Genomic DNA, 27706 nt, shown 5'->3' with positions numbered 1-27706 from the left:
CAATGGCAGGCAAAGAAAGCCCTTCAATTAATAACTGTGGAAATGCTCAAAGAAAACTACGTTGAAGCGAGGCAGGTCAAGTCCAAGTGGGGATGTAGAGTCATAAATTAGAAGATAAGAAGAAGACAAATCATAAAAAACAGGTGTCAGAATAATAAAGAAAGTAGACAGTAGAAAAAAAGCCAGAGCCACCCGAAGTCTGATGCTAAAAACAAAATAAATGCCGGAGGGCAAACCACAAGTCAAAAACCAGCCATCAGAAGTAAGAAGGAAGAAACCAGAATTCTGGGATAAAAAAAAACAGGAGAGAAGCCAGAAATAAAAGATAAAAGACGAATGCCAGAGGGCAGAAGACAGCAGAAGACAAAAACATTCAGGTGAAAGCAGGAAGAAACCAAAAGACAAAAGCCAGAAACAAGAAAATTGAAAGCAGAATCTTGAAGTCGAATGATGGAGTCTCCATCATGGTGACTAGAAAAAACTAGATCTAGATAACATGAGTTAGAAGTCGGAACACAGAATCCAAAAGATAAAAACTTTCAGGCAGAAGGAAAAAGCTTAAAGATGAAAAAAAAGAGTGAAGCTGAGAGACGGAAGACACAACAGACAGAAAAATCTGTGGGACAATTGGGTTTTTAAATTAAAAAAAATTCAATGATTTTTTATTTTTAAACGAAAGAGCACCTTTTTCTGAGCCACTATGATTTTTTTCAGATTTTTAGAACTTTATTTTGGTATCTAAAATCAATTTCAAAGAGATTTTTTTAAATCACCTTTTGACAGCTGGGCAGCTGCTTGACAGCTCCGCTCAGTACAAAATGCGACGAGGGGTGATTCGACAAATCGCTCCCATACAAATTTCAAATTGATTTTTAAATAAGTTCCCGGGCTCCAAAATTGATGAAAATTTGGATTTCGGCTCAGTTTGGCATGCAGATTCAGAATATGGAATTATCTCAACACCACTAAAGAAGCCAATTGTCATTTAAAAGGGATGCGTTTAACAGCGCTGAATAAAACAAATACAGTATCTTACATTAACAACATCAACAATTTTATTGCAACATTTTCGACTTTTCTTCCCGTGAACAAGGTACAATTTCCTTTTTGGTTTAAATTGCTTAGTTCCTACGCAACGATAAAATTTACACTGTAAGGTGCTCACTTGATTTTGCAGTTACTTTTTACATTAGTGTAAATCTATCGGTTTAATACTTTTCTTTCTGATTCATCATCATTCTCCTGCGACTTATCCACCTAACGTGATTGCTTATGATGAATATTGAGTATTCGTTCGTTCGGTCTTACTAGGAAAAAGAAACGTAAAATTAGGAAAAAAAAAGATTGCACAAGTCCCGTAGATCACATCAACATTTTGGTGCGTCAGTTCATCAGACAGTTTTTTCTTTTGTTCTGGGATGGAGTGGTAGCTTAAAAAATAAATTAAATAATACAATTAAATAACAGTTGTAAGGTCTAACAGCAAACTGAAGAACCCGGAGGAATGATGTGTGTAACGAAATAAGTTTAACAATAAACATGAATCGGGAATGAGAATACTTATATCAATGCATACAGTCCGACAGTCTGGAGAGCGCCGAACGACGTAAGGTCAGTCTTGATCGATTTGAAATTGAGGGGAACAGGGGAGTACGCGTTTTGTGCTGCAAAGCTTCTAGTAGGTAAATGGCGGCGATCGAGTGCTTTTCTCTAGATCAGTCCTTCTGGTGGTGACTAGCAAAAGCTCGCTTGCCCTCCGATTGATGGTAATACTCAAGCTCTCCGTGACGCAGCCACGCGATTACGCCTTCCCCGAGCGCTTCTCGATCGCGATCTTTTCCGACGTCGCGTGTTTGCTCTCGCTTCTTATTTACACCGTTCCCATCTCAGCAACGTGGTTGGGAGCTTACGAGTGGCTTGACGCTGATGGCGGTGGAGCTACGACCGAAGGCGCAGGCGCCGATTCGTGGGGCGTTGGAATGCTTTCGTAGCTCACTTCCGCGTGGAAGCCTTGCTCGTCGGCCGTGTAGCGCACGTTCTGGACTCGGCCGTCCGGAAGAAGAATGTGGTACTCGCCGCGGGTTACGCCGTTGTCCCGGTTCTGAATGTGACCGAAGTCGTTTCCGGTGTGGAAGTCACGAACTCGATAGCCGAAGGCGTATCCTTCCGAGTCCTACGAGAAAGGGGTAGAGAGTATTAGTGGAGTTCGCATTACGACATGTCAAACGATACTTACGTCGTGATCTTCACTGTGATCATCGTCGTGATGGTCATGCTGATCGTGGGGATCTTGATATCCGTGGTATTCGGCGCGGACTAGCTGACCATGCTCTTCGTAGTTATGATGGTGATGTTCAGGAGCATCGTGAGAAGCATCGTAGTGATGGTGCTGGTGGTAGTGCGAGTGCTGCTTATATTCTACTTCTTTTGGTTCATACTGTACGCTAATGGGTTCAACGATAGTTTTTGGTGTACTGTGGATCGTATGAATCTGTTGGTAACTAGCTGATTCATGGCTCTTCGCATCGCTCTCATAGCTGAAGGATTCGGCGGTTGGGGTTGCCACCGTCGATCCAATAATGTACGTGGCATGAGTAGGAGCGGAAATGGTTGGACCTACGATGTCGGCATCGGAAATATCCGAAACGACCTCCTTGATCGGGGTGTAGTCCTTGGTCATTGGAACCTTCAGCTGAGGGTTCATCTGCACCGTGTGGTACAAGGTGCTCGGTTTGGGACTATCTTCGTACACAATCTTTGGTCCGTTTTCGATCTTGACACTGCGGTAGCCGGTGGTCTTCCTGGGAAGAGTTGGCGCCGGAGTGGAAGATTCCCCAGGGAACATGATCGGAGCCGTGCTGTCCTGGGGTCGTACTCTGGTTTTCATTGCTTGCAGAGGTTGTGCGTTACCCACTGGAATGGGCATATGCAGTAGTTCGTTGAGTCCTTTCAGTTGAACTGTTGGACGTTTGCCGATAAGGGCGGAAAGTGCGGCGATGCTGCTTCCAGTTGATTCATAGCTTTCTGCCGAATGCGATGATTCCGGGGCATGGGAATGTTCGACGTGGTTTCCTTCATAGTAGGAGGGAGCAGATTGTTCCTTGGAGTCTGGAACTATGATCTTAAGACTTTGGAAGGGTTTTGCTTCTTTGGGTTGCTCGTAGCGGAGTTCGACCGGTCCGTAGGGGTTGTTGTATTCGGGTTGTCCAGCTTCTTGAGATGACGATGGAGCAGAAGGCTCTTTGTCATAGGAGATAGAGATCGAAGGCTTGACTGTGATTTTGGTACGAGGTTCCTTGATACGTACGGGGACGGGTACCTCTTTGATCACGTATTGGATCTTTGGTTTATCTTGAATGATCACTTCCTTCGGGGTTTCGTATTCATATGTGTTTTCATGAGAATGCTCGTAGCCAGGCGATAATTCCTTCATTTTATAGGTTTCCATGGTTGGCTTATATGTATTGACATATTGAGGATTGACCACTAGTGGAGGATAGGAAGCCTTTTGGTGCAGTCTTTTTGGTCGGTTCAAGTTCGACACAGCCCACCACGAAGCAGGATTGCCCTTTTCCGGTTTCAAGTTTTCGCTAGAATCACTCTTGGTTGGTTTCACTGGAACAAAGCCAGTCTCTACTGGAGGGATTGGAACAAACTTAGTGTCCTTAGGGTTTTGGAAGGTCGCTTTGGCAGTCGTTGAGCTGAAGGGTTTCTTCGTCTTAGGCTTCTTGTCACCGAAGTAGAACTTTGGTGGCTTGGTAGGCTCTTCAATAGGCTTAACATTCATTCGCTCATTTTCCTTGATCGCCAAATCAATTGCTTTCTGAACGCCGAACGGCAAGTCCTCATAATTTGTGACCTTCTTCCTGTTACCTCGCATGATTTTTACCCGTCTGCTTTCCTCAATGCTCATATCAGATCCAGCTTTCGGGGCTTCCCTATTCTCCTTCTTGGGCTCCCTCTTCCTACCCTCCGGTTGTTCAACAACTTCGTCGTAAACAGATCCCCTCTTGAACGTATCCGAAGTCATAAACGGCATCCTCAAGTTCGGGTTCTCCTGTTGGACCTGCTGTTCAAACAGCTTGGCATCTCGTTCCGGAGTCTTGGCATCCTGCAACTCAAACGAAACCATCTCCCGTCCTTCCTTGTTAACTCCTGGATCGGCCGATCGCTTCCTCCTCTGATGAACCTTCGCTCCCTGAGCCGATTCCGTCTCCGGAGCCTGTGTCATTGCATCCTCCGCTTGGAACCAAATGATCTCCCGTGGAACCGGTTCGATTCGCTTTCCCGATCGACCTTCCTCACGTTTCGCCCGCCGTTTAACCTGCTTCGCTTCCCTCGTCGGTGCCTCCGGTTCCTTGTGAGGAGTGATCATCGCATCGGCCAAAGTAAACCGGAGCATCTCTCGCGGAACAATTTCCAGCCTCTTGGAGCTGCGGGGCATCGCTAGGGAGTCCAGCCGCTTGGTGCGCACCGTGGCAATCTTCTGTAGATTCTCCAACCGGATGCGATCGTTCTGCGACTCCTCGTAGTTTTGGTAGCGTTCGCTGGCTGCTGCCGTGTAGTAGGGGTTGTACCGGGAACCGGCCGTTGCCAAGTTGTAGTCCGCCAATTGGCGGTTCCTTTTGGTCAGATAGGCTTGCATGCCCTGGAATGGGGTTTGACGGGAGGAAATGGGTTAATCTGTGTTATTTGAAGTATGAATATATTCATAATCCATAGGGTCGATCTGTTATGTGGTCCAATGGAGGTCGGGTAGAGTCATCAGGTGATGGTTCCAATGACAATTCGATTGTCTGGGGTTGAAGGGTTAAAAGAAACTTTGTTGACCAACATATGTCAAAGTTATGCTGGGATTAACCTAGCATAATCTCCTGGATTCTACTTGAATCCTGTCCCTGTAACGCAAGTCGACTGGTATCATTATTAAGGACTCTACGGAAATCCTGTCCCAAGATTTGACTACAATTTTACACACCAGACCAAAATCCTGTTCAGGATTCGACCTGGATCCTGTTTAACATTCGACCAGATTCCTGTTCAGAATTTGACCAGAATCCTTCTCAGGATTCGACCAGCATGCTGTTCAGGGTTAGATCAGAATCCTGCTCGGAATGCGAGCAGCATCCTTTACAGAATTCGAGCAGAATCGTGCTTAGAATTCGAGCAGAATCGTGCTTAGAATCCAAGCAGAATCCTGTTCAGGATTCGAGCAGGATCCTGTACAGGATTCGAGCTGAATCCTGTTCAGGATTCGAGCTGAATCCTGTTCAGGATTCGAGCAGAACCCTGTTCAGGGTTCGAGCAGAATCCTGTTCAGGATTCGAGCAGAATCCTGTTCAGGATTCGAGCAGAATCCTGTTCAGGATTCAAGCAGAATCCTGTTCAGGATTCGAGCAGAATCCTGTTCAGGATTCGAGCAGAATCCTGTTCAGGATTCGAGCAGAATCCTGTTCAGGATTCGAGCAGAATCCTGTTCAGGATTCAAGCAGAATCCTGTTCAGGATTCGAGCAGAATCCTGTTCAGGATTCGAGCAGAATCCTGTTCAGGATTCGAGCAGAATCCTGTTCAGGATTCGAGCAGAATCCTGTTCAGGATTCGAGCAGAATCCTGTTCAGGATTCGAGCAGAATCCTGTTCAGGATTCGAGCAGAATCCTGTTCAGGATTCGAGCAGAATCCTGTTCAGGATTCGAGCAGAATCCTGTTCAGGATTCGAGCAGAATCCTGTTCAGGATTCGAGCAGAATCCTGTTCAGGATTCGAGCAGAATCCTGTTCAGGATTCGAGCAGAATCCTGTTCAGGATTCGAGCAGAATCCTGTTCAGGATTCGAGCAGAATCCTGTTCAGGATTCGAGCAGAATCCTGTTCAGGATTCGAGCAGAATCCTGTTCAGGATTCGAGCAGAATCCTGTTCAGGATTCGAGCAGAATCCTGTTCAGGATTCGAGCAGAATCCTGTTCAGGATTCGAGCAGAATCCTGTTCAGGATTCGAGCAGAATCCTGTTCAGAATTTGAGCAGAATCCTGTTCAGGATTCGAGCAGAATCCTGTTCAGGATTCGAGCAGAATCCTGTTCAGGATTCGAGCAGAATCCTGTTCAGGATTCGAGCAGAATCCTGTTCAGGATTCGAGCAGAATCCTGTTCAGGATTCGAGCAGAATCCTGTTCAGGATTCGAGCAGAATTCTGTTCAGGATTCGAGCAGAATCCTGTTCAGGATTCGAGCAGAATCCTGTTCAGGATTCGAGCAGAATCCTGTTCAGGATTCGAGCAGAATCCTGTTCAGGATTCGAGCAGAATCCTGTTCAGGATTCGAGCAGAATCCTGTTCAGGATTCGAGCAGAATCCTGTTCAGGATTCGAGCAGAATCCTGTTCAGGATTCGAGCAGAATCCTGTTCAGGATTCGAGCAGAATCCTGTTCAGGATTCGAGCAGAATCCTGTTCAGGATTCGAGCAGAATCCTGTTCAGGATTCGAGCAGAATCCTGTTCAGGATTCGAGCAGAATCCTGTTCAGGATTCGAGCAGAATCCTGTTCAGGATTCGAGCAGAATCCTGTTCAGGATTCGAGCAGAATCCTGTTCAGGATTCGAGCAGAATCCTGTTCAGGATTCGAGCAGAATCCTGTTCAGGATTCGAGCAGAATCCTGTTCAGGATTCGAGCAGAATCCTGTTCAGGATTCGAGCAGAATCCTGTTCAGGATTCGAGCAGAATCCTGTTCAGGATTCGAGCAGAATCCTGTTCAGGATTCGAGCAGAATCCTGTTCAGGATTCGAGCAGAATCCTGTTCAGGATTCGAGCAGAATCCTGTTCAGGATTCGAGCAGAATCCTGTTCAGGATTCGAGCAGAATCCTGTTCAGGATTCAAGCAGAATCCTGTTCAGGATTCGAGCAGAATCCTGTTCAGGATTCGAGCAGAATCCTGTTCAGGATTCGAGCAGAATCCTGTTCAGGATTCGAGCAGAATCCTGTTCAGGATTCGAGCAGAATCCTGTTCAGGATTCGAGCAGAATCCTGTTCAGGATTCGAGCAGAATCCTGTTCAGGATTCGAGCAGAATCCTGTTCAGGATTCGAGCAGAATCCTGTTCAGGATTCGAGCAGAATCCTGTTCAGAATTCGAGCAGAATCCTGTTCAGGATTCGAGCAGAATCCTGTTCAGGATTCGAGCAGAATCCTGTTCAGGATTCGAGCAGAATCCTGTTCAGGATTCGAGCAGAATCCTGTTCAGGATTCGAGCAGAATCCTGTTCAGGATTCGAGCAGAATTCTGTTCAGGATTCGAGCAGAATCCTGTTCAGGATTCGAAAAGAATCCTGTTCAGGATTCGCTTGGAAACCTGTTCAGGATTCGAATAGAATCCTGTTCAGGATTCGACTAGAATCCTGTTCAGGATTCGACTAGAAAATTGTTCAGGATTCGACTAGAATTCTTAGAATTCTGCATAGGATTCGCTTGGAATTCTGCCGAAGATTCGCTTGGAATCCTGTCCAGGATTCGCTTGGAATCCTGTCCAGGATTCGCTTGGAATCCTGTCCAGGATTCGCTTGGAATCCTGTCCAGGATTCGCTTGGAATCCTGTCCAGGATTCGCTTGGAATCCTGTCCAGGATTAGCTTGGAATCCTGTCCAGGATTCGCTTGGAATCCTGTCCAGGATTCGCTTGGAATCCTGTCCAGGATTCGCTTGGAATCCTGTCCAGGATTCGCTTGGAATCCTGTCCAGGATTCGCTTGGAATCCTGTCCAGGATTCGCTTGGAATCCTGTCCAGGATTCGCTTGGAATCCTGTCCAGGATTCGCTTGGAATCCTGTCCAGGATTCGCTTGGAATCCTGTCCAGGATTCGCTTGGAATCCTGTCCAGGATTCGCTTGGAATCCTGTCCAGGATTCGCTTGGAATCCTGTCCAGGATTCGCTTGGAATCCTGTCCAGGATTCGCTTGGAATCCTGTCCAGGATTCGCTTGGAATCCTGTCCAGGATTCGCTTGGAATCCTGTCCAGGATTCGCTTGGAATCCTGTCCAGGATTCGCTTGGAATCCTGTCCAGGATTCGCTTGGAATCCTGTCCAGGATTCGCTTGGAATCCTGTCCAGGATTCGCTTGGAATCCTGTCCAGGATTCGCTTGGAATCCTGTCCAGGATTCGCTTGGAATCCTGTCCAGGATTCGCTTGGAATCCTGTCCAGGATTCGCTTGGAATCCTGTCCAGGATTCGCTTGGAATCCTGTCCAGGATTCGCTTGGAATCCTGTCCAGGATTCGCTTGGAATCCTGTCCAGGATTCGCTTGGAATCCTGTCCAGGATTCGCTTGGAATCCTGTCCAGGATTCGCTTGGAATCCTGTCCAGGATTCGCTTGGAATCCTGTCCAGGATTCGCTTGGAATCCTGTCCAGGATTCGCTTGGAATCCTGTCCAGGATTCGCTTGGAATCCTGTCCAGGATTCGCTTGGAATCCTGTCCAGGATTCGCTTGGAATCCTGTCCAGGATTCGCTTGGAATCCTGTCCAGGATTCGCTTGGAATCCTGTCCAGGATTCGCTTGGATTCGCTTCGAACCCTGTCCAGGATTCGCTTGGAATCCTGTCTAGGATTCGCTTGGAATCCTGTCCAGGATTCGCTTGGATTCGCTTCGAACCCTGTCCAGGATTCGCTTGGAATCCTGTCTAGGATTCGCTTGGAATCCTGTCCAGGATTCGCTTGGAATCCTGTCCAGGATTCGCTTGGTATTCTGTTCAGGATTCGCTTGGAATCCTTTCCAGGAATCGCTTAGAATCTTGTCCAGGAATCGCTTAGAATCTTGTCCAGGATTCACTTGGTATACTGTCAAGGATTCGCTTGGAATACTGTCCAGGATTCGTCTGGAATCCTGTTAAGGATTAGCCTGGAATCCTGTTACGGATTCGCCTAGAATCCAGTCCAGGGCTCGTCTGGAATCCTGTCCAGGAGTAGCTTCGAATCCTGTTCTGGAGTTGCCTGGTATCCCGTCCAGGATTCGCCTGGAATCCTGTCCAGGATTCGCCTGGAATCTTGTCCAGGATTCACCTGGAATCCTGTCCAGGATTTACCTGAAATTATGTCCAGGATTCGCCTGGAATCCTGGCCAGGATTCAGCTGTAATCCTGTCTAGGATTCTCGTGGAGTTACTTCACCTGGAATCCTGTCCAGAGTTCGCCTGGAATCCTGTTCAGCATTTGTGTGGAAACCTTTCTAGGATTCGCCTGGAATCCTGTCCAATATTTGCGTAGAATCCTGTTCAGAAATCGCCTCGAATCCTGTTCAGGATTTGCCTGAAATCACGTCCAGGATTCACGTGTAATCCTGTGCAGGATTCGCCTGGAATTCTGTCCAGAATTCGCCTGGAATCCTATTCATGATTCGTCTCAAATCCTGCTCAGAGTTCACCTGGAATAGTGTCCAGGATACGCTTGAAATTTTGTCCATGAATTGCCTAGAATCTTGTCCAGGATTCGTCTAAATCCTGTTGAGGATTCACCTAGAATCCTGTTCAGGATTCGCCTGGAGTCCTGTTCAAGATTCGTCTGTAATCCTGTCCAGGATTCATCTGTAGTCCTGTCCAAAATTTGTTTGGAATCCTGTTCAAGATTTGCCTGGTATCGTGTCCAGGATTTGCTTGGAATCCTGTTCAGGAATTGCCCAGAATCTTGCCCAGGATTTGCTTGGAATCCTGCTCAGGAATCTTCTGAAATCTTGTCCAAAATTCGCCTGGAATCCTGTCCAGGGTTCCCTGTGGAAAACTGTCCAGGATTCGTCTGGTATCCTGTCCAGGATTCGCTTAGAATCCTGTTACCGATTCACCTAGAATTAAGGCCAGGGTTCGTCTGGAATCCTGTTCAGGATTCGCCTCGAATCCTGTTCAGGATTCGCCTGGAATCCTGTCAAGGATTCGCCTGGAAACCTGTCCAGGATTCACCTGGAATCCTGTCCAGGATTCACCTGGAATCCTGTCCAGGATTCACCTGGAATCCCGTCCAGGATTCACCTGGAATCCTGTCCAGGATTCACCTGGAATCTTGTCCAGGATTCACCTCCACTCCTGATCAGCATTTGTTTGGAATCGTATCTAGGATTCGCCTGGTGTCCTGTTCAGCACTCGCTTGGAATACTGTCCAAGATTTCACTGGAATGCTGTTCTGGAATCGCCTAGAATCTAGCCCAGAATTCGCTTGAAATCCTGTCCTGGATTCTCCCAGTATCTTGGCCAGGATTTGCCTGAAATCCTGTTCAAGATTTGCCTGGAATCCTGTTCATGATTCGCCTCGAACCCTATTCAGAATTCGTCTGGAATCGTTTCCAGGATTCGCTTGAAATCCTGTCCAGGAATCGCCTAGAATCTTATCCAGGAGTCGTCTAGAATCTTGTTCAGAATTCGCTTGGATTCCTGCTCAGGATTCGCCAGGAATCATGTCCAGGATTCACCTGTAATCCTGTCCAGGATTTGCCTAGTATCTTGTACAGGATTCGTCTGAAATCCTGTTAAGGATTCGTCTGAAATCCTGTTAAGGATTTGTCTGTAATCCTGTCCAGGCTTTGTTTGGAATCCTGTTCAGGATTCGTCTAGGAATCCGCCCAGGATTTGTCTGGAATCCTGTCCAAGATTCGCCTCGAGTCCTGTTCAGAATTCACCTGGAATCGTGTTTTCGCTTGGAATCCTGTTCAGGAATCTCCAAGAATCTTGTCCAGAGTTCACATGGAATCCTGTTCAGGATTCGCCTGGAATCCTATCCAGGATTCGCCTTTAATCCTGTCCAGGATTCGCCTAGTATCTTGTTCAGGGTTCGCCTAGAATCCTGTTCATGATTCCCCTCCAATCCTGTTCAGAGTTCGCCTAGAATCCTGTCCAGGAATCGCCTAGAATCTTGCTTAGGTTTTGCTCGAATCTCTTGTATTCCTCAGAATCTGGCTCATGAATTCTGCTCAGGATGCGCTCAGAATTTTGCCCAGCATACGTTTTGACTCCTGCCTAGGACTGAAATCCTCAATTTATCTGGAATCCTATCTGGGATTCGTCAAAAAGTGTCCGAAAGTTTGAAATCGTTATGCCTTTTTATTGTATCAAACTAGTAGTCCAAAAGTTCGTTATCAAGTAATGTGTCTGAAACTGTTAATAGTTGATCTAGTTGATGTATCCGTTTCAGTTTAGTACGTAGATGTCTGGTCCATGGTGTTGTTTCAGGTTCGTGTCCTTTAGTACCATCTGAAAGCTCTGTTTAACTAACATCTAAAATCTAAAACAAGAAGCAAAAAATGTGTAGTTATGGGTGTTCGTTGAAAAATAACTATTTAAGAATGATTCCTTGCACACGTTCAGATTTAGCACCTCCCATCACTCACATTCTGACTGCCCGGGTTGGCCAGGTAGGCAATATTCGGTCGTCCCAGTTCAAACACGTCCTCGAAGACGGCAGCCGGCGGCCGTGTCCCAAACACTACCGGTAGTAGCAGAAGAAGCTGTGAAAGAAGACAAAGAAGAAGAAGAAAATTCAATAAGTACATTCTCAATTACCCAAATCGACACAACCTTTTCCGATATGTATGTAGAATAAATAATTAAAACATTCGAAGAAGGAAGCAAGTGTGGTGGTGCAATGATCCAATTACACACGCGTATGTATCACATTCAGATGGGTTCAGTTGGTGATAATTGCTAAACCGCGTGTTGTCCACGGCGTCAACAACTGGTCAGATCCACTGTGAGGAATGTGAGGAAAAAATCATCGCAATGGAGAAGAAAAAACAAAATTGATGAAGCACCGATGAAAAAAAAAGCGTCAAACTACAACCGATATCCGAATTACTTCACCGGTCGTTCAACGCTAATTACGCTATGACTTGGTTTTGGCTTTTTTTCATTTATTATGTGTGGCACTTGCGCGCAATTCGGAAGTAGCGATGAGAAGACGTGCACCTCGATCGGAAGTGTGGAGAAATAGCAATTGAGGTTCGAGGACGGAGCTGATCTTGGGGCTTTGTTTTGGATTCGGTTCAATTAAGCGTGCGGAGCATCAGTCAGTGAGTTGGCGTTTTGTTTTGAATTTCGGGCCTACGGTTTTGGTAAAGCCGGTGAGGAGGTTTTAGTGAGAAATGCGCCATGGAAGTCTGACGGTACGCGTTCGGACCACCTTTTTGATTAGGGAAGAAAGGAATGTTAGTCAAACAACCATAGTAATAAAATACTCAAAAATTCATCTGCCTCAGTTGTCTTGGGAGTGGCAGTGAAATAAATCAAAGCGGTTAACCTTTGTTTTGTAGTCAAATCCGCATTCCATTAATAAACATTTCTTTTAACTAAATAACAAAAAAGCAACTTTTTTCACAATTGAAAAAAAAAATATGATTTGTTACTCATTCGCTACACGAGTAAGCAGGGTCAGGTTGATGGGGATGCGGAAGAAGGTTTATGGCCCGAGCCTCCACATAATCTCACTGCATGGATAAAAGTGTGGCACAAGAATAAAAATGTATTGCAAGAATCATCTCTTGATTTGTTTTTGGCAAAAAAACCTAATTAATCCACCAAGCTGCGATGGCGCCTTTCTCGTGCCTTCGATACCAATTTCAATAAACTTCAAGTGACATGTTGATGTATATCGCACTTTCATACGTGTAGCAGAAATCCATTTCATAGCACCAGAAATCATATCATTAATCTGGCTTTTGATGTTTGAGTCTCAAACTTATAAGAAAAAGCCGCTGTCTTGAATTTAGTTCCTCCATCTTGGATGTTCTATTGTTCCATTTTTGGAGTACAGGCACCTCCTATGCCAAATATACCCATATGGCATGGTTTTTGAGCCTAGAACACCATTTAACAGACGCCATCTTGAATTTGGAGCCACCAACTTGGATATTCTGGTCACCTTTTATGGACTCCGGACATCTTCTCCATACCAAATATACCCATATTACATGGTTTCAGGGCCTAAAACTCCATTGAACAGCCGCCATCTTGAATTTGAATCCGCCATCTTCAATTTTGGACTGCCATCTTGGATATTTTGGTTGCCATTTTTGGGGTCCAGACATCTTCCCCATACCAAATATACCCATTATAGCATGCTTTGAACGCCTAAAACGTTATTAAATAGCACGCCATCTTGATTTTGGAGCCGCCATCTTGAATATGAGGCTGCCATCTTCAATTTTGGACTGACATCGTAGAATTTCTGATCTCCTTAATTTCCGCACAAAATTCGCCAACCATGCTAAAGGTTACAAAAATCACCGCAGTTTGATATATCGCATGATGGGGCTTGGTTCATTTTTCATACGGCCAGTTCTACCGTTGCTGGTCCGGATCACTGAAATGCCCATAACTCCGGAACGCCTTGACCAATCCGAATCATGTTTAATAGTAAATACAGGTCAGACTCGATTATCCGGGTGACTTCGAAAAAAAGTCACCCCGGATAATCGAATTTCCGGATAATCGAGCCACACTTTTTTTTATTTTATTTTTAAGATTTATCAATCAAAAACAGTTCGATAAACATAGAAGCAAGCTTGTATGATGTTATAGTCCTTAAACTCAACGGCTGGCATGGTTATAACCATATTTGTTGAGAATGGAATTTTGGCCGAAAAATTTGCATAATAAAAATAATTCTCAAATAAGGTGAATCTGATTTATGGGTGTTGCATTTGACATTTGCTACATCTTTTGACATATTGCCATCTTAAATCTCAAACATAACGAAAAAATATTTGGTCCCCGGATAATCGAGCCCCGGATAATAGGGCCCCCGGTTAATTGAACCCCCGGATAATCGAGTCCGACCTGTACTGCGATAAATTTACGGTTCGATACGAGCTGTAATCCGAAAAGTCGGTGAATGGGAAGTGCCTTAAAAGTGAGTGACCCTTTTTGTACACAGACATACATACACATAATCACACATACACTACCCGTTATAAGTACGGACTCACTTGAAAAAGTATCGCAACACTCAGTGTCATAATGCATCACCCTCCAAAAAGTTTAGCATCACCTGAAAACAGCTAAGTTTGTGCTGCTATATCTCAAAATCATGATAATATGCAAAAAAGTCATCAATCAAGTTGATCGGAAGGTCATGGATATCATAATGATATGCAGTTTGGTTCACAATTCTGCCGCTAGGAGACACTAGTGAGCATAAAAAATGAGCATTTTTACTAGTTCTATCTCGTGATCCTGATGAAAAGGAAATGTTCAAGTTTTCGGCAAAGTTGTTCGGAAGGTCATGACAAGGTGACACAAGTGAGTATGGAAAATTGATCATCGCTGACATTCTTATTTCTCTTCCAATAATAAATATCTCTAATTCTCTCTCTCCCCTCACTCATTTCTGCACGGATGCGGAGCATCCGCATGAATCTTGAACATTACCCAAACCACTTGAATATTGAAACGAATGAAACATGAATCACATAAATATGACACGAATCAGACTGGATACACTTGAATTGGAAAAAGGGAAGATCCGAATCACTTGAAAATGACGTAAATTAGTCCCAAATCACTTGAATATGAAGTGAACCACACATGGAACACTTGAATTAAAATGACTCAGACCTGAATCACTTGATTATGTGATTATGAAGTGAATCAAACCTGCATCACTTGAATATCAAGTGAATCAGATTTGAATCGCTTGAATATGTAGTGAATGAGCCCTGAATCACTTGGATTTAAATGACTCAGACCTGAATAACTTTATTATGAAGTGTATGATCCCTGAACCACTTGAACATGAAGTGAATCAGACCAGAATCACTTGAATATGAAGTGAATGAGACCTGAACCTATTGAATATGAAGTGAATCAGACCTGAATCGCTTGATTATAAAGTGGATCAAACCTGAATCACTTGAATATCATGTGAATTAGACCTGAATCACTTGAATATCAAATAAGTCAAACCTGAATCACTTGAATATGAAGTGAATCAGACCTGAATTACTTGGATTAAAATGACTCAGACCTGAATCACTTGAATATGAAGTGATTGACCCCTGAATCACTTGAACATGTAGTGATTCAGACCTGAATCAATTGATTATGAAGTGAATCAGACATAAATCACTTGAATAAGAAGTGAATCAGACTTGAATCACTTGAAAATGAAGTGAATGGAACCGGAATCACTTGAATATGAAGTGAATCAGATCTGAATCGCTTGAACGTGAAGTGAATCAGACCTGAATCACTTGATTATGAAGTGAATCAGTCCTAAATCACTTGAATACCAAGTGAATCACACCTGAATCACATGGATTAAAATGAGCCAGACCTGAATCACTTAATTATAAAGTGAATGGAACCTGAACCTATTGAGCATGAAGTAAACCAGACCTGAATCACTTGGATTAAAATGACTCAGACCTGAATCACTTGAACATGAAGTGAATCAGACCTGAACCTATTGAATATGAAGTGAATCAGATTTGAATCGCATGAACATCAAGTGAAACTGACCTGAATCACTTGAATATCAAGTGAATCAGACCTGAATCACTTGAATATCAAGTGAATCAGACCTAAATCACTTCGATTCAAATGACTCAGACCTGAACATGAAGTGAATGAGCCCTGAATCACATGAACATGAAGTGGATCAGACCTGAATCACTTGATTAGGAAGTGAATCACTTCGATTAAAATGATTCAGACCTGAATCACTTGATCTTAAAGTTAATCAGACCTGCACCTATTGAATATGAAGTGAATCACACCTGAATCACCTTAATTGAATATGAAATGTTTCCTACTGCTGGGATTTTGCAACTTTCAAGGATTCATGAGAAAAAAGCGGAAAGGTATCCAAAATAAAAGTTTCTCTAATTTTTTTTTCTCATTAACCTGTAATTTATACAACACGATGAAAAAATCTCGCTTTTTGAACTACGCAATAACGTGGTGCTGGCGTGGTGGCCAACCACACAACTGACGGAAGACTGCAGTGGAAGGTGCACTTAATGTTTTTGCTCTTAATGCTTGACCTTTCTCTATGTTCTCTCTCCTCAGCCCGAGGCTGGTTCATCTCCGTTACTCTATGTTATTTATTTTCTAACATACAGGTGGTTTGTTTGTACGGACTCGAAATGGACAGACAACACAATTTTTCGTGCTGTGGAAAGAAAAAAGCAACTCAACCAGTTAAATAAAAAATGATTTTATGTTTTTGGAACAGACAGGAAAGCAGTTCTGTAGGTAATTTTCTATGAAATTGTTTTGTTCGTTTTATTTTCTGGAATTTATCCAGCAATCCCTTTAGAATTTCATCGGTAATACCTTCAGTATTTTATTTGGCAATGCTTTTGGAAATTTCTATGCAAATTTGTTTGAAAATGTTTTCAGCTAGTCTTTTGTAATTCCCTTTGGTTTGTTTTTGGGCATATGTTCTGTTACTGCTATGGGAATTTCTACATCAATAACATTCAGAATTTTGGCGGTAATTCTGTAATCTTTCGGGCATCCCTTTAAATTACCTTGAAAATTACAAAAGCAATTTTGTGAATAATTTCTGCTATTCCTACGAAACAGACAAATTCTTCGTGAATTTTTCAGCGATGTTTTTTGACATATCTGCGTTTCTTTGGCAATTCTTTTTGAACATGCTTTGAAACTTTCTTTATGAATGTTATCGAAAATTCCCTTAAAAATTTCCCAAGCAAATATCTTTGAGTTTTTTTTTTTTAAATTTCTTTGGAAAATTCTTTGGCAATTTTATCAGGATTCATTTGGAAATCACCTTTATTCCTTCGCCAAGTACTTTGAAAATATTTTCGGAATTTCCTTCAGATATTCCTTTGAGGAGTCCTTCAGCAATTCCTTTAACTAGTAATTTCCATTGATTTTTTTTTTCGACAAATTTATTGGAATCATTTTCCGATTTTCCTTTGTGAATTCCTTTGCAATTTCGCTGAAATTTATTTCGAAAACTTCTATGAAAATTCTCTCAGTAATTCCATTACAAATTTCTCAGGCAGATTTCAGGAAATTTCTTCGGATATTTTTCTTTGACAATTCCTATAAGAACACCATTAGTAATTAACCCTCGAGCAGTCGCGTCTTTGACTACCTGCAGTGACACCGCGCTTACGCTTGCGTGCATTTTTCATGGTGCGTGTACTCAGTACACGACGCGACCGCTCCCGGGTTAATGTCGGAAATACATTGTCAGATTCCTTTGGCAATTCCTATGTCAATTTTATCTAAAAAAACAAATGAAGATTTCTCAGTTTCCAAATTTTCAAAGGAATTATATGAGAAATATCCAAAGGAATGAACGAAGGAATTCACAGCGAAATTACCGAAGGAGCCTTAAAATCCCATATATATGGCAAATAGAATGTCTAGTATAACTGCTGTTGGCGCAGCAATGACTGCTGGTAACCCTAGACTCAGATAAAGCAGAGTGAATGATCAGTTGAAGAAATAGTGTAAAGAGAAAGGCCTTCGATAGTGGATGTAGTAGTAAGAAAACATACAGATTAGAATAATAAATTGAAATAGTAGTTGGAAAAAAAGGTTTGAAACCCAATGGAAGGTTGCACTAAGAATTGTGAGTAAAATTGTATTATCTGTAAGTTATTAGAAATTCAATAAATCTATTTAGTTAAAACTGATCAACGAAACAACGGAATGTATACGGAATTTTCTAAACAACTTTCTAAGGAAATTGTCGAAGAAATCCTTAAAGGAATTGCTGAAGCTAAGAAATTATCGTGTCAAAATTTGAAGTCCGTAACTCAAGGCTAAGTGGTCCCTCAAGGGGCCTAAAGTTGTCAAAAATAATACCTTCAGTAATTTAGCATTGTCAAGCTTTTGAAAATTGTATGGGGCCGAAAAAGCATGATTTTTTTTTTCGACGAAATAATACGCTATTCTACTAAAACCGATGATTTAAGGACCCTTTAGGGCCAACAATGTGCTCAGAATTGCGATATCTCCGCTCGTTTTTTAAGTTATTGAGCAAAATAGGGTAGGTTTCCTTCGAGATCTGAAAAAAAAATGTTCAAAAATGCTGATTTTTTATTGTTTTTGTCAATTACTCAGAAACGAGTAGAGATTTCGTGAATCTAAGCTCATTTTTGATTCTTTAGGATCCTAAAATCATCAGTTTTAGTAGAATAGCGTAATTTTTTGTCGATAAAAATTTCCGTTTTTTTGGTCTCATACAATTTTTGACAACTTTAGGCCCCTTGAGGGACACTTAGCCTTGAGATACTTGAAGTCCGTACTTGACATGATCATTTCTTAGTTAAAACGATCATTTTCCAACAATGAACTTATAACATTTCCGGTTTTTACAAAATAAGGGACGGCCTAATGGCCACGAAACCCAAATAATACAATCTATATACATATAAAAATGCAGTGGCATACGTGGGACCGCGCATAACTTGCGAACGGAAGGTCTGATTTTGGTCGTCTTAGTTTTGTTCTGTTAGTTTTCACCCAAGGAAGGTTTATGAGGCAAAAAACATGGAAAAATTGCAAAACGATCTTCTATACATTTTGACCGGGGACTTGGTCTTGGCGAGAAACTTGAAACGTCAAAAAACGCAGTATGCAAGACAAAGTTTGCCGGGTAAGCTAGTGTTTCAATAAATATATTGCGTGGCATAAATCGAGCGTATCGGGAACTGCGATAAGCTGACGGATCCTCATGCTGGCAGGCGGACCCGAGCCCGGGTCCGTGTAGGTAGTAACGTGACAGTAAAAGTTCCTTTTAATTCCACTAAGAATTTGCATCCTTTGATGGATACGTTTTTCGTCCTAAACTGTAAGGTCGTTTTCAGTGTCTTGTACTTGACTCGACTACAAGACTACGCTGCACTTTACGGCGAACGGTAGTCAAAGTCGGAAGGATACGGTGGGCAGGACATGTTGCAAGAATGCCGGATAACAATCCTGCAAAGTTGGTGTTCGCGACTGATTAGGTTGGTACAAGAAGGCGTGGAGCGCAGAGCTCACGATGAGCGAACCAGGTGGAGCGTGACTTGGCGAGCATTGGGTGTGACCGAGAATGGAGAGTAGCCCAAGTAACATTTTAAGTTTTGTTCTGCTCTATAAGAGATCTTCATGACCATTTTTATAAAACTTGCAATAAAACTGATTTATGCATCGAAACCTCTTGATAACCTCTTTAAAAGCATCTTCCGGCTAAGTGGACCACTCTCGGGGAGGTTTTGCAAACCACAATAAGAGTAGCAATAAAACTATTTCAAAAATTAGTTGAAAAATTTTCCATTCACGAAAACAGGTTATGATGATTGTTGTTTTTTTTTTAATAAAAACTATGACACCTCAAGATGTAGAAAAGTTTCTTCGATGGCACGTAAAAATCAGAAGCACACAGCATTCGTAAGTAGAAAGTGATCATTTTAAAGTCATATTTTAGTAGTTATTGTGGTGGTAGGCTTATGCGCATTCAATTTTACCGTGAATATTGGGGTTGCAAAAACATAAAATTAATGCGCTTCGAAAATAATGAATATTATCATCTTGGAATGAAATAAATCAATTTGATAATCTAGTATAACTATTTCGAATCGCAAGAAAACTCAGCTGAAAGAGTTTATTTATGTGAGCATGTTATGGAAACGGCGGCAAACGATCAATTCATTGCTTATTTGAGCAAAATTAACTATTTTCCATTCACGTCAACTAATTCTTTAACATGGCGACGACCAAAATTAGCGAAAATACCTAAAACGAAAGCAAGTTTACTTTTATGATGACCGCAATAAACCTAGCAGTGTCGTAGTTTCTGCTTCTACACCAACAGATGTCGCTACTAATCGAACGGACCGCCATCTGTTGAGAGTTTGAACAGTTTTATTGTGGTAATAAAATAATGAATGCCAGAAGGTTTACATATCGGAGAGTTTTGTTTACTCTTAAAATCTATGAATATCTTCAAGTATACTATAAAACATTTCACCAATGGTTTTCATAAAAGTAGTGATAAAACTGTGAGTTTTGATTATTGCTGTGATAAAACCCTAATAAAAATCAAACAAAACCAATCAGCGATGGAATTGTTACTTGGGAGCAGCCATAAATCGAGTATAGTGGCGTACATACTATTGTTGATTATGTCTCATCTTAAATATGATGATGAGCAAATAAATGTATGTATGTAAAACGAGCGTTTTACCCTTTTCTCCTCTAAACGTTTTGTTTTGATTCCAAAACTTTTGAGCCTGTACGGTTTGGTAGGAACTGACGAGCGGAGGCGAGGAGGATCAAGAACACCTTCCAAACGCGGATCAATAACCGATGCATAGGCAGTTAGCAAGTCAAGAGCATCACCACCGGACCGGCCTATGCCGATTGTGATTGCGGAATAATTAATAGACGGTTATGTTGTTGTTTGGCGGTGGCCATGACGAGGCGGTCAATGTCAGTGGGACGTGAGCAGTGGAGGTGCGTAGCGCGTGGATGGTGGATGATGAATGAAAAAATGTACGGCGAATTGGAGGCAAGAGGGTATGCAAATGTGGACCACGAAAGTCAGTTTTATGATGCTGCAATTTGGTTTGTGAAATGAATGCAGAGCAATTAATGAATGAACCTAATTTGGGACAAGTGACTTAAAGGAAGATGACAGGTAAATTACTTTTGGTGTTGTCACACCAGTACCGTAATTAGAGCAGTCATGAAATTTTGTACTTTTTACATGAGGGGGGCCTAAGAGAATTTAACATCCAAGAGACTGAAAGCGAATAACGACGATCTTCTTGCTTAACGTCCGTCTATTTAATGCTTTTTTTTTTCATTTGGGTCATATTTGACCCAAACCATACATTACGCCAGCAACGAGAAGAAGATGATGATCCTTAGGTCAGATCTTGAGACTTTGGAGTACGTAGAACTTCACGTAGAAAAAACATACACCTGTGAATCGACATACTTCAACAGGACTCCTACGCCCCCACTTAAGGCGAAACTGGAAGCATTTCCTCACTTTTTGGTTTTTGATTTTTTATTAAATAACGAAGCAATATTTTCAAAATCGGTTTTCGTGCACATGTGGAGTATGGATCAAGGTATCTTCGGATTTTTTTTTTCAGTGGAAAATGTTTTTCGCTTATGCAGAAACTATTTTTGAAGGATCGCAGCAAGCTGTGCACGCGCGAGGACGTATTTAAATTGTACTGTCACATTTTTTTCGTGCTGAGGAATTTCGTTTGGACGAATGGCGTGTGGAACTAATACTTCGGAGAAATAGAGGAAGCAAACGGAAAACACCGAGCAGAACCACGCCAACCAGGGAGTCATCGTCGACCCGGAATGTTTGATCAAGCACCCGCTGCAGTCGACCTGGACGCTCTGGTACCAGGAACCGGACCGCACCAAATCGTGGGAAAACACCATGAACGGTGACCAGCTTTTCCAAAGTCGAGAGTTTTGGAGTCTGTACAACCACATCAAGAGCCCGGCCGACGACATCAAGGTCGGTAGCGATTATTATTTCTTCAAGAAGGACATCCGTCCGATGCGGGAAAACGATAGCAACAAGCGCCGCGGCTGGTGGATGTGCCACGGTCGCAGCGTCAGGAGCTGGACAAGTACTGGCTAGATACGATTCTGGGTCTCATCGAAGAGGCATTGTAAGGCAATAGTAAGTTTTCAACGATAAAAGGTAAATATTTTTTATTCACGTATACAATACTTTATTTTTTCGATCATTTCATGCCATCCAAATTCAAAATCTGGTATATGTAATAGAATAACCGTCTTTCAAATGCTAACATAACAATAATATAATGCAAATATAACATAACCAGTTCTGGGGGTTAAGAGGAGGGTTATCAGAGCCGCCAGTCGATACATTATATATGGTTGGAAGAGTGGAGATGCCAACTTCCCTTTAAAACCATTATGTAGAGAATGGTGAACTCTTCTTCTTCACATTCATTGGGGCATCCTCCAATGCGATGGCTTGCACTATATATAATTGTGTGATCTTGATTTAAAAAAATCAAGTTGAGTATAATTATAATGTTTTGCTTGATCGAATCACATTGGGTGGACAGCCCACTGCTATAGGGCTTAGTACCGTGCTACAATGAATGGAGAACTATCATCATCATCATCATCATCATCATATGCAGAAACTATTTTTGAACAAAATTTCACAAAAAATGGTTTATGCAAAAATGGAAAACATTTTCCACCTCAAAAAAATTCAGAAGATACCTTGATCCATACTCCACATGTGCACGAGAACCGATTTTGAAAATATTGCTTCGTTATTTTATAAAAAATCAAAAACCGAAAAAATGAGAAAATGCTTCAAGTTTCGCCTTAAGGAATTGTTTGAAATACACAGTGCTTCCATTAAATTCAATGGTTGAACAAACTTTTCTATTCAAACTTTGTAGAATGATTTTAACTGAACCCCCTTCTAATCATCATTTTATTTCAGTCTGTATTTTTTTTTTGCAAAATCATGATAACAAGACAGTGTTAAATTTACCCCTTTTCCATCACCCGTAACCACCCTCGGAACAATCTGGAATGCCATGCACGCATTCAAGTCACCTTCCAATCAAATGGCCATTTCTCTTAGAGAGGCGACCAATTAAACGGTAGTTGACATCCAGCAAAGGTCCATTTACGTGCCACTAGCACCTGCTTCGATCCGATCGCTACTGGCTACAACCTACCGACTCGCTCAGGATGGTCATTCAGTGAAAGGTATCATAGACTAACTAAACGAACGATTTACAACGGCTGCCAACGCCAGCCACTAGCTAGCTAGCAAGCTAGCTAGACGCTATTGATGATGATGATGTCCATCATCGTTGTTATTAAGGTACTGGTCAGTTTGCCGGTTTCTGTTTCGTTGGGCCGTTTGTTTATACCGATCGACAAAGCGCTGGACAATGGTGCGGCACGGCTAAAGGCAGACAGACACTAACCACAGAAGAACTAATCGACCAATTATGTAGCTTTTGCTGCGTGTCCGCCCGGTCGTCGTCGTCGTCGTCGACGTCGATTGAGTTTGAGTGGCAAGTCTTCGAGGAAGAAAGATGGACGACTTAATTGGAATTTGTCAGGCTTCCTCATTGGGACAGGTTGTCCGTCGTCGGCAAAGGCAGCTTCGTCGTCGTCGTCGATTTCGTAATAGATGTGCGATTTGGGAGAGAGAAGGCCGTTGACCAGCGTGGGGTGCTTAAACGGTATATGCTAAGCTGAAGTCGGGTTTTAATGGGAGATACAGTTGACTTTCCAGTCTTAATATCGTCGGTAAGAAGTCGCGTGAGCAATTTTTTGAAAATTATGATTTAAATCATTAAATTGCATTTTTAAACCTGTTACACAAGAAGTAGTAATTTCGGGTAATATATATTGTTGTTGGTAAATTTGATCTAGTTTAAATAAATTGTATTATTGTATGAAGAGATTGATATTGTACAGTAGAGAAAAAGCGGCAATTAGCGTTGGGCTAGACACGTCACACGGATGCCGGAAGAACGACACATGAAGATAATATTCAGAAGATAACCAAAAGAGGCCGGCAACTCAATGACAGGCCGGGTATTCAATGGTTCTTAGCGGTTGAAGAAGACTTGGAAGCACTTAACTTGGAGGAAACCCTCCATGAATTATTATTAGATCACGATTTGTTTCTGTAATTTTTACGAAAAGAACATGTTTGCTGGAATTGCTTTTATGAGTTCAGCAAGTATTCTCCTAAAGAATTATCAGAGAATTCTTTTGGAATGTATTCTTTCTCATGTACTTCTTCAATATTTTCTCCAAGATTACCTTCAGGGACATCGCCATAAATTCTTTTATGGGTTCTTTCAGAATTTATCAAAATATTTCCGAAGTGTTTAAGAAATAAAATGGTTCCGGATCATTTGTCCAAATGCCACTTGGCCGAATGCCGTTTGGCCGAAAAGGGAGTGACGTAGTTAAGTGATCATGAACAGAGCTAGCTGAATAGCAGTTTCTTAAGCTAAAGTTTGCTTAAGAGTGCTTTATTCCACTCTTGTACAGCAAAAATGTTTATTGGGCATGTCACTGTTTTCTATATCAAAATAACTCGAAAGAACAGCTTATTATACAAAGAAGGAAAAATCCCTTAAAAATATTCACAGTTTCAACGTATACTAATCTCCTTTAGATGAAACCAAAAAGAATAGCCTATGATTGAACGAAGGAAACATTTCTGATGCTCACATTGGCAGCAAGAATGTTATCCAAAGTTTGTCTGTGCCTCTTAATTATTTTCATCATAATTCGGCCAAACGAATTTTTCGGCCAGATGTCTTTCAGTCAAATGGCGTTCGACCAAACGGCATTCGGCCAACGGGCCGAACACCAAAGAAAATACTTGCAGAATTTCATAGATGGATTTAAACAAGATTTCTTCCAAAAATTTTCAAAGTTTTCCTTCAATAATGTCTCCTGGGATTCCCACATATCTCTCAGGAATTACTTCAGAAATTTTCCAAGAGATTCTCAAGAAATGTCACAAATGGTTAATCTTGAAATAAGTCCACTCTTCTTTTTTCAAAAATTTCTTCAGCAATTTCAGGGATCCTGTAGGAAATTCTTTCAAGAAATAATTCAGAAATTCCTGCATATATTTCTTTGTGTATTTCTTCAAATATTTCTAAACCTTTAGGAGATTTTGTTTGGAATTTCACCGTGAGTTTTTCTAGAGGTTTTTCCAGGAATTTCTCCAAAGATTTCTTCAAAAGTTGAAACTCCAACATATTCTTTCAGAGAATTGGGAGGTTCTTTTAGAAATTCTTCTGGAGTTTTCCTTAAGAAGTTCAGATATTTTAAACCCAGGATGCAAAGGACCACGGAGGAGACATTGATTTTCTTCGCAACGTCACTCCCATAAATGTTCACTTACTTTGCTTTTAATAAAACTGATCGGTTGGTACAAGAAGTCTTATTCCATGATTCTATTGTAATACCAATTACGCTGCACAGTAGACCTGGCCGCTTTAATGCTTGTAATGCATTTCCGATGTACTGCAAAAATTGAAAATGACAATAAAAATGGTAGAAGTAGTCAATTTCACCGTTTATCAGGATTCTTTCAATGAATCGCTGTGTTGCAGTAGACTTGACTAGACTAGATTTTCAGATAGTTTCATGGAACTCTTTCAGAAAATGTTGTTGGAATTTCTCCAGAGGTTTCTTCAGGTTTTACTCCAAATATTTAAGGATTCTCTCGGGTACTTATTTAGATGGTCCTCTAGCAATTTCTCAAGAGATTTTTCAGAAAGTTCTTTCAGTGGTTTCTCCAGCAGTGTCTCCAGAGAATGCATATGATTTATACAGAATTTTCTTTAGAGATTCCTTAAGATTTTGTTCGCTGAAACTTCAGGAATTTCTCCAAAGATGCTCTCGAAAATTACTTCCGAATATATTCTTTGGAATTTGCCAAGGAATTTTTGAAGAAATTCTTCGTTTACTACCTGCAGATGGATCTACAGTTCTTCAAGGAAAGAAAAGAATCCTCCAGATTTCTTTTTCAGAAATTCCTTCAAGGCTTCTGTGAAGAATTCTTTCGCGTTTTTTTTTTGTTTTGTTTCGGTTGGATTCCCTTTAGAGATTGCTGCAGGTGTATAGGAGTTACTACTCCTATAAGAAATTTCAAAATAAATTCTTTTAAGAATTCCTCCAGAGGTATCTCCAGGAGTTCTTCCAAGTATTCCTTCAGAAAATCTTCCTGGGATTCCTCTGTAATATAATGAAAAATTTCTTGGTATTTTTCACCAGTACCTTAGCATGCAACTTTTGCAGGGATTTTCACAGATACTTTTTAAGAAATTCATTCAGAAATTACTTCACGAATTTTTCCAGCAATCCTTACAGAAATTCCTTAAGCATTTTCCTTGGAATTAATTTCAGAGTTCCTTAAAAAATTAATCATGATTTTTGTTTGTAAAAATCAAGAATCAAGATTTTTTTAAGAATTTTTCCACAAATAATTTAAGAAATTGCTTCATAAACTGTTGTTCAGGAATTCCTCTAGCAATTTTTTTTTTAGAATTTCTTCGAGGAATCTAAAAAGCTATCACCGGGATTTTTTCAAGAGATTTCTTTTGGGATATCGTTAGAAATTTCTTCAGGGAACCTTTCAAGATGTCTTATTATATATTTTTTGTGTAAATTCTGAAGAACTACTACTGAAATTACTTCCAATACCTGAAGCAACTCTTGCAGGAATCTATCAAGGAACCCCAGGAGATATTTCTGACGAAACTGTAGGAGCATTTTCTCAAAAAAAAATCCCTGTAGAAATATATGCAGGAATCCCCGAAGGAATTTTTTAACGAACTACTGAAGGCATTCTTAGAAAAAAATCAGAAGGAATCCTGTTACGGGTATAAATATTTGTTACATTAATAAGACAGAATAATTGTTTAATGTGTTCAAAGTTTAATATTCTTGCGTCCTTTGTGTTACATGTTGAATTTTAACTTGTAAATATTCCCCTAGTATCAATTAACATTTATAGGGTTCTAGCCGAATAGAGGCCCATGAATTGCAATCCTACTTCGATTGCCAACATTCAGGCCATTTCGGGCCGCGATTAAGTACTAGAGACGTGAACCTTTCCCTGACACAGACTTCAAGTTATAGAGCTCTAGTATCGAAACCCAAAACGGGATGCCCGATTAGGATTAGTTTACCTAGACTAAACCAAGCTATGAACACAGCGACAAATGCTGTGAACTAAAAGACAAACTGCCAACTAAAATACAATTCCAGGATGACTGATGGACACAAACCCTTACATGAAACCTCGTCATCCTGTGATCGGAAGAAGTTATCCAACTGGATAACAGGGCACATTTATGTTATACGCTGTGCTGCGTCAATTTGTGATGTTCCTAATTTGTGCATTTATAAGGTTCTATGTGTATCGTGATATGTTAATACTTTGTAACAATTAATTTCTTTTATTTTTGTAACAATCCCTGAAGGATTTTTAAAGAAATTTTCAGTGAAAAAAACACAAAAGAATAACTTTTGATGAAGTCTCTTGCTGAAATTTCCGAAAAATCTTTATAATGCTGAGAAACTTTCAGAGATAATTTTGAAGAAATCCCTGAAGAAATCTGTTATCAAACCTCCAAGAGAATCCCTGAGGAAATCTCCCTGAAGAAGTACTCTTGGGTAAATCTCTTGAGGAATATCTGAAAAAATCTCTTAAGGTAACAATTGAGCATGAGCATGAGCATGATTGACCGCCCGCGGTTGCTCCTCTGTTATTGCTAGGACAACTGCATTTACACAAAGAACCAACAGATGATGCTTGGGATTAGCTTTCTCTTCATTGTGTAAATGCTGCAATCCCATTACTTTTCAATAAGCAATACCAGCGCCGGCCGCGTCCGAATGCAGGTCAATTGAGGATAGGGAAGGAAATGATGACGTGATTCTCGCTTAGGCCAATAACCGAGGAATTCTCTGCGTTACTACGAGAAATCACTAGGAGTTTGGACAGGGGAAATGGAGATGTGTTGAGGATTTCGACGTGGTAAACGAATGTAATGTTTTGATTCGCGATTAATAATGCGCTCGCGAAGAAATACCCTTCTAAACCTTTGACGACGAACGCGATCTATTGTGGCTCAAAACTCACCATACATAAGTTATTCATTCGCAACTAAGGAGAACACAATGCTAAACACCGACGCATTTGTAGTTTGCGTTTCCGCG

General features: G+C 41.4%; 1 protein-coding gene and 1 pseudogene across 1 annotated transcript in view; one reads left to right on the top strand and one right to left on the bottom strand.

The window, feature by feature from the left end:
• Positions 1-1032: 1032 nt before the first annotated feature.
• The window catches only part of LOC115267715 (titin), a 48571-nt gene continuing 21897 nt past the window's right edge, over positions 1033-27706 (bottom strand). Inside the window, exons 2-4 of the mRNA XM_029874881.2 lie at positions 11347-11463; positions 2237-4648; positions 1033-2173 (exon numbers count right to left, since the gene is read on the bottom strand). Of these exons, the coding sequence (XP_029730741.2) occupies positions 1907-2173; positions 2237-4648; positions 11347-11463 (2796 nt within the window). The 3' untranslated portion in view covers positions 1033-1906. The remainder of the gene's footprint in view (positions 2174-2236; positions 4649-11346; positions 11464-27706) is intronic.
• On the top strand, positions 21201-22132 carry LOC115268092 (eukaryotic translation initiation factor 4E1-like; annotated as a pseudogene).

This window comes from Aedes albopictus, chromosome 3 (assembly GCF_035046485.1).
Source record: "Aedes albopictus strain Foshan chromosome 3, AalbF5, whole genome shotgun sequence".
Lineage (NCBI taxonomy): Eukaryota > Metazoa > Arthropoda > Insecta > Diptera > Culicidae > Aedes > Aedes albopictus.
The sequence above is the reverse complement of the archived record's forward strand: the minus strand, read 5'-3'. Positions and strand labels throughout refer to the sequence as shown.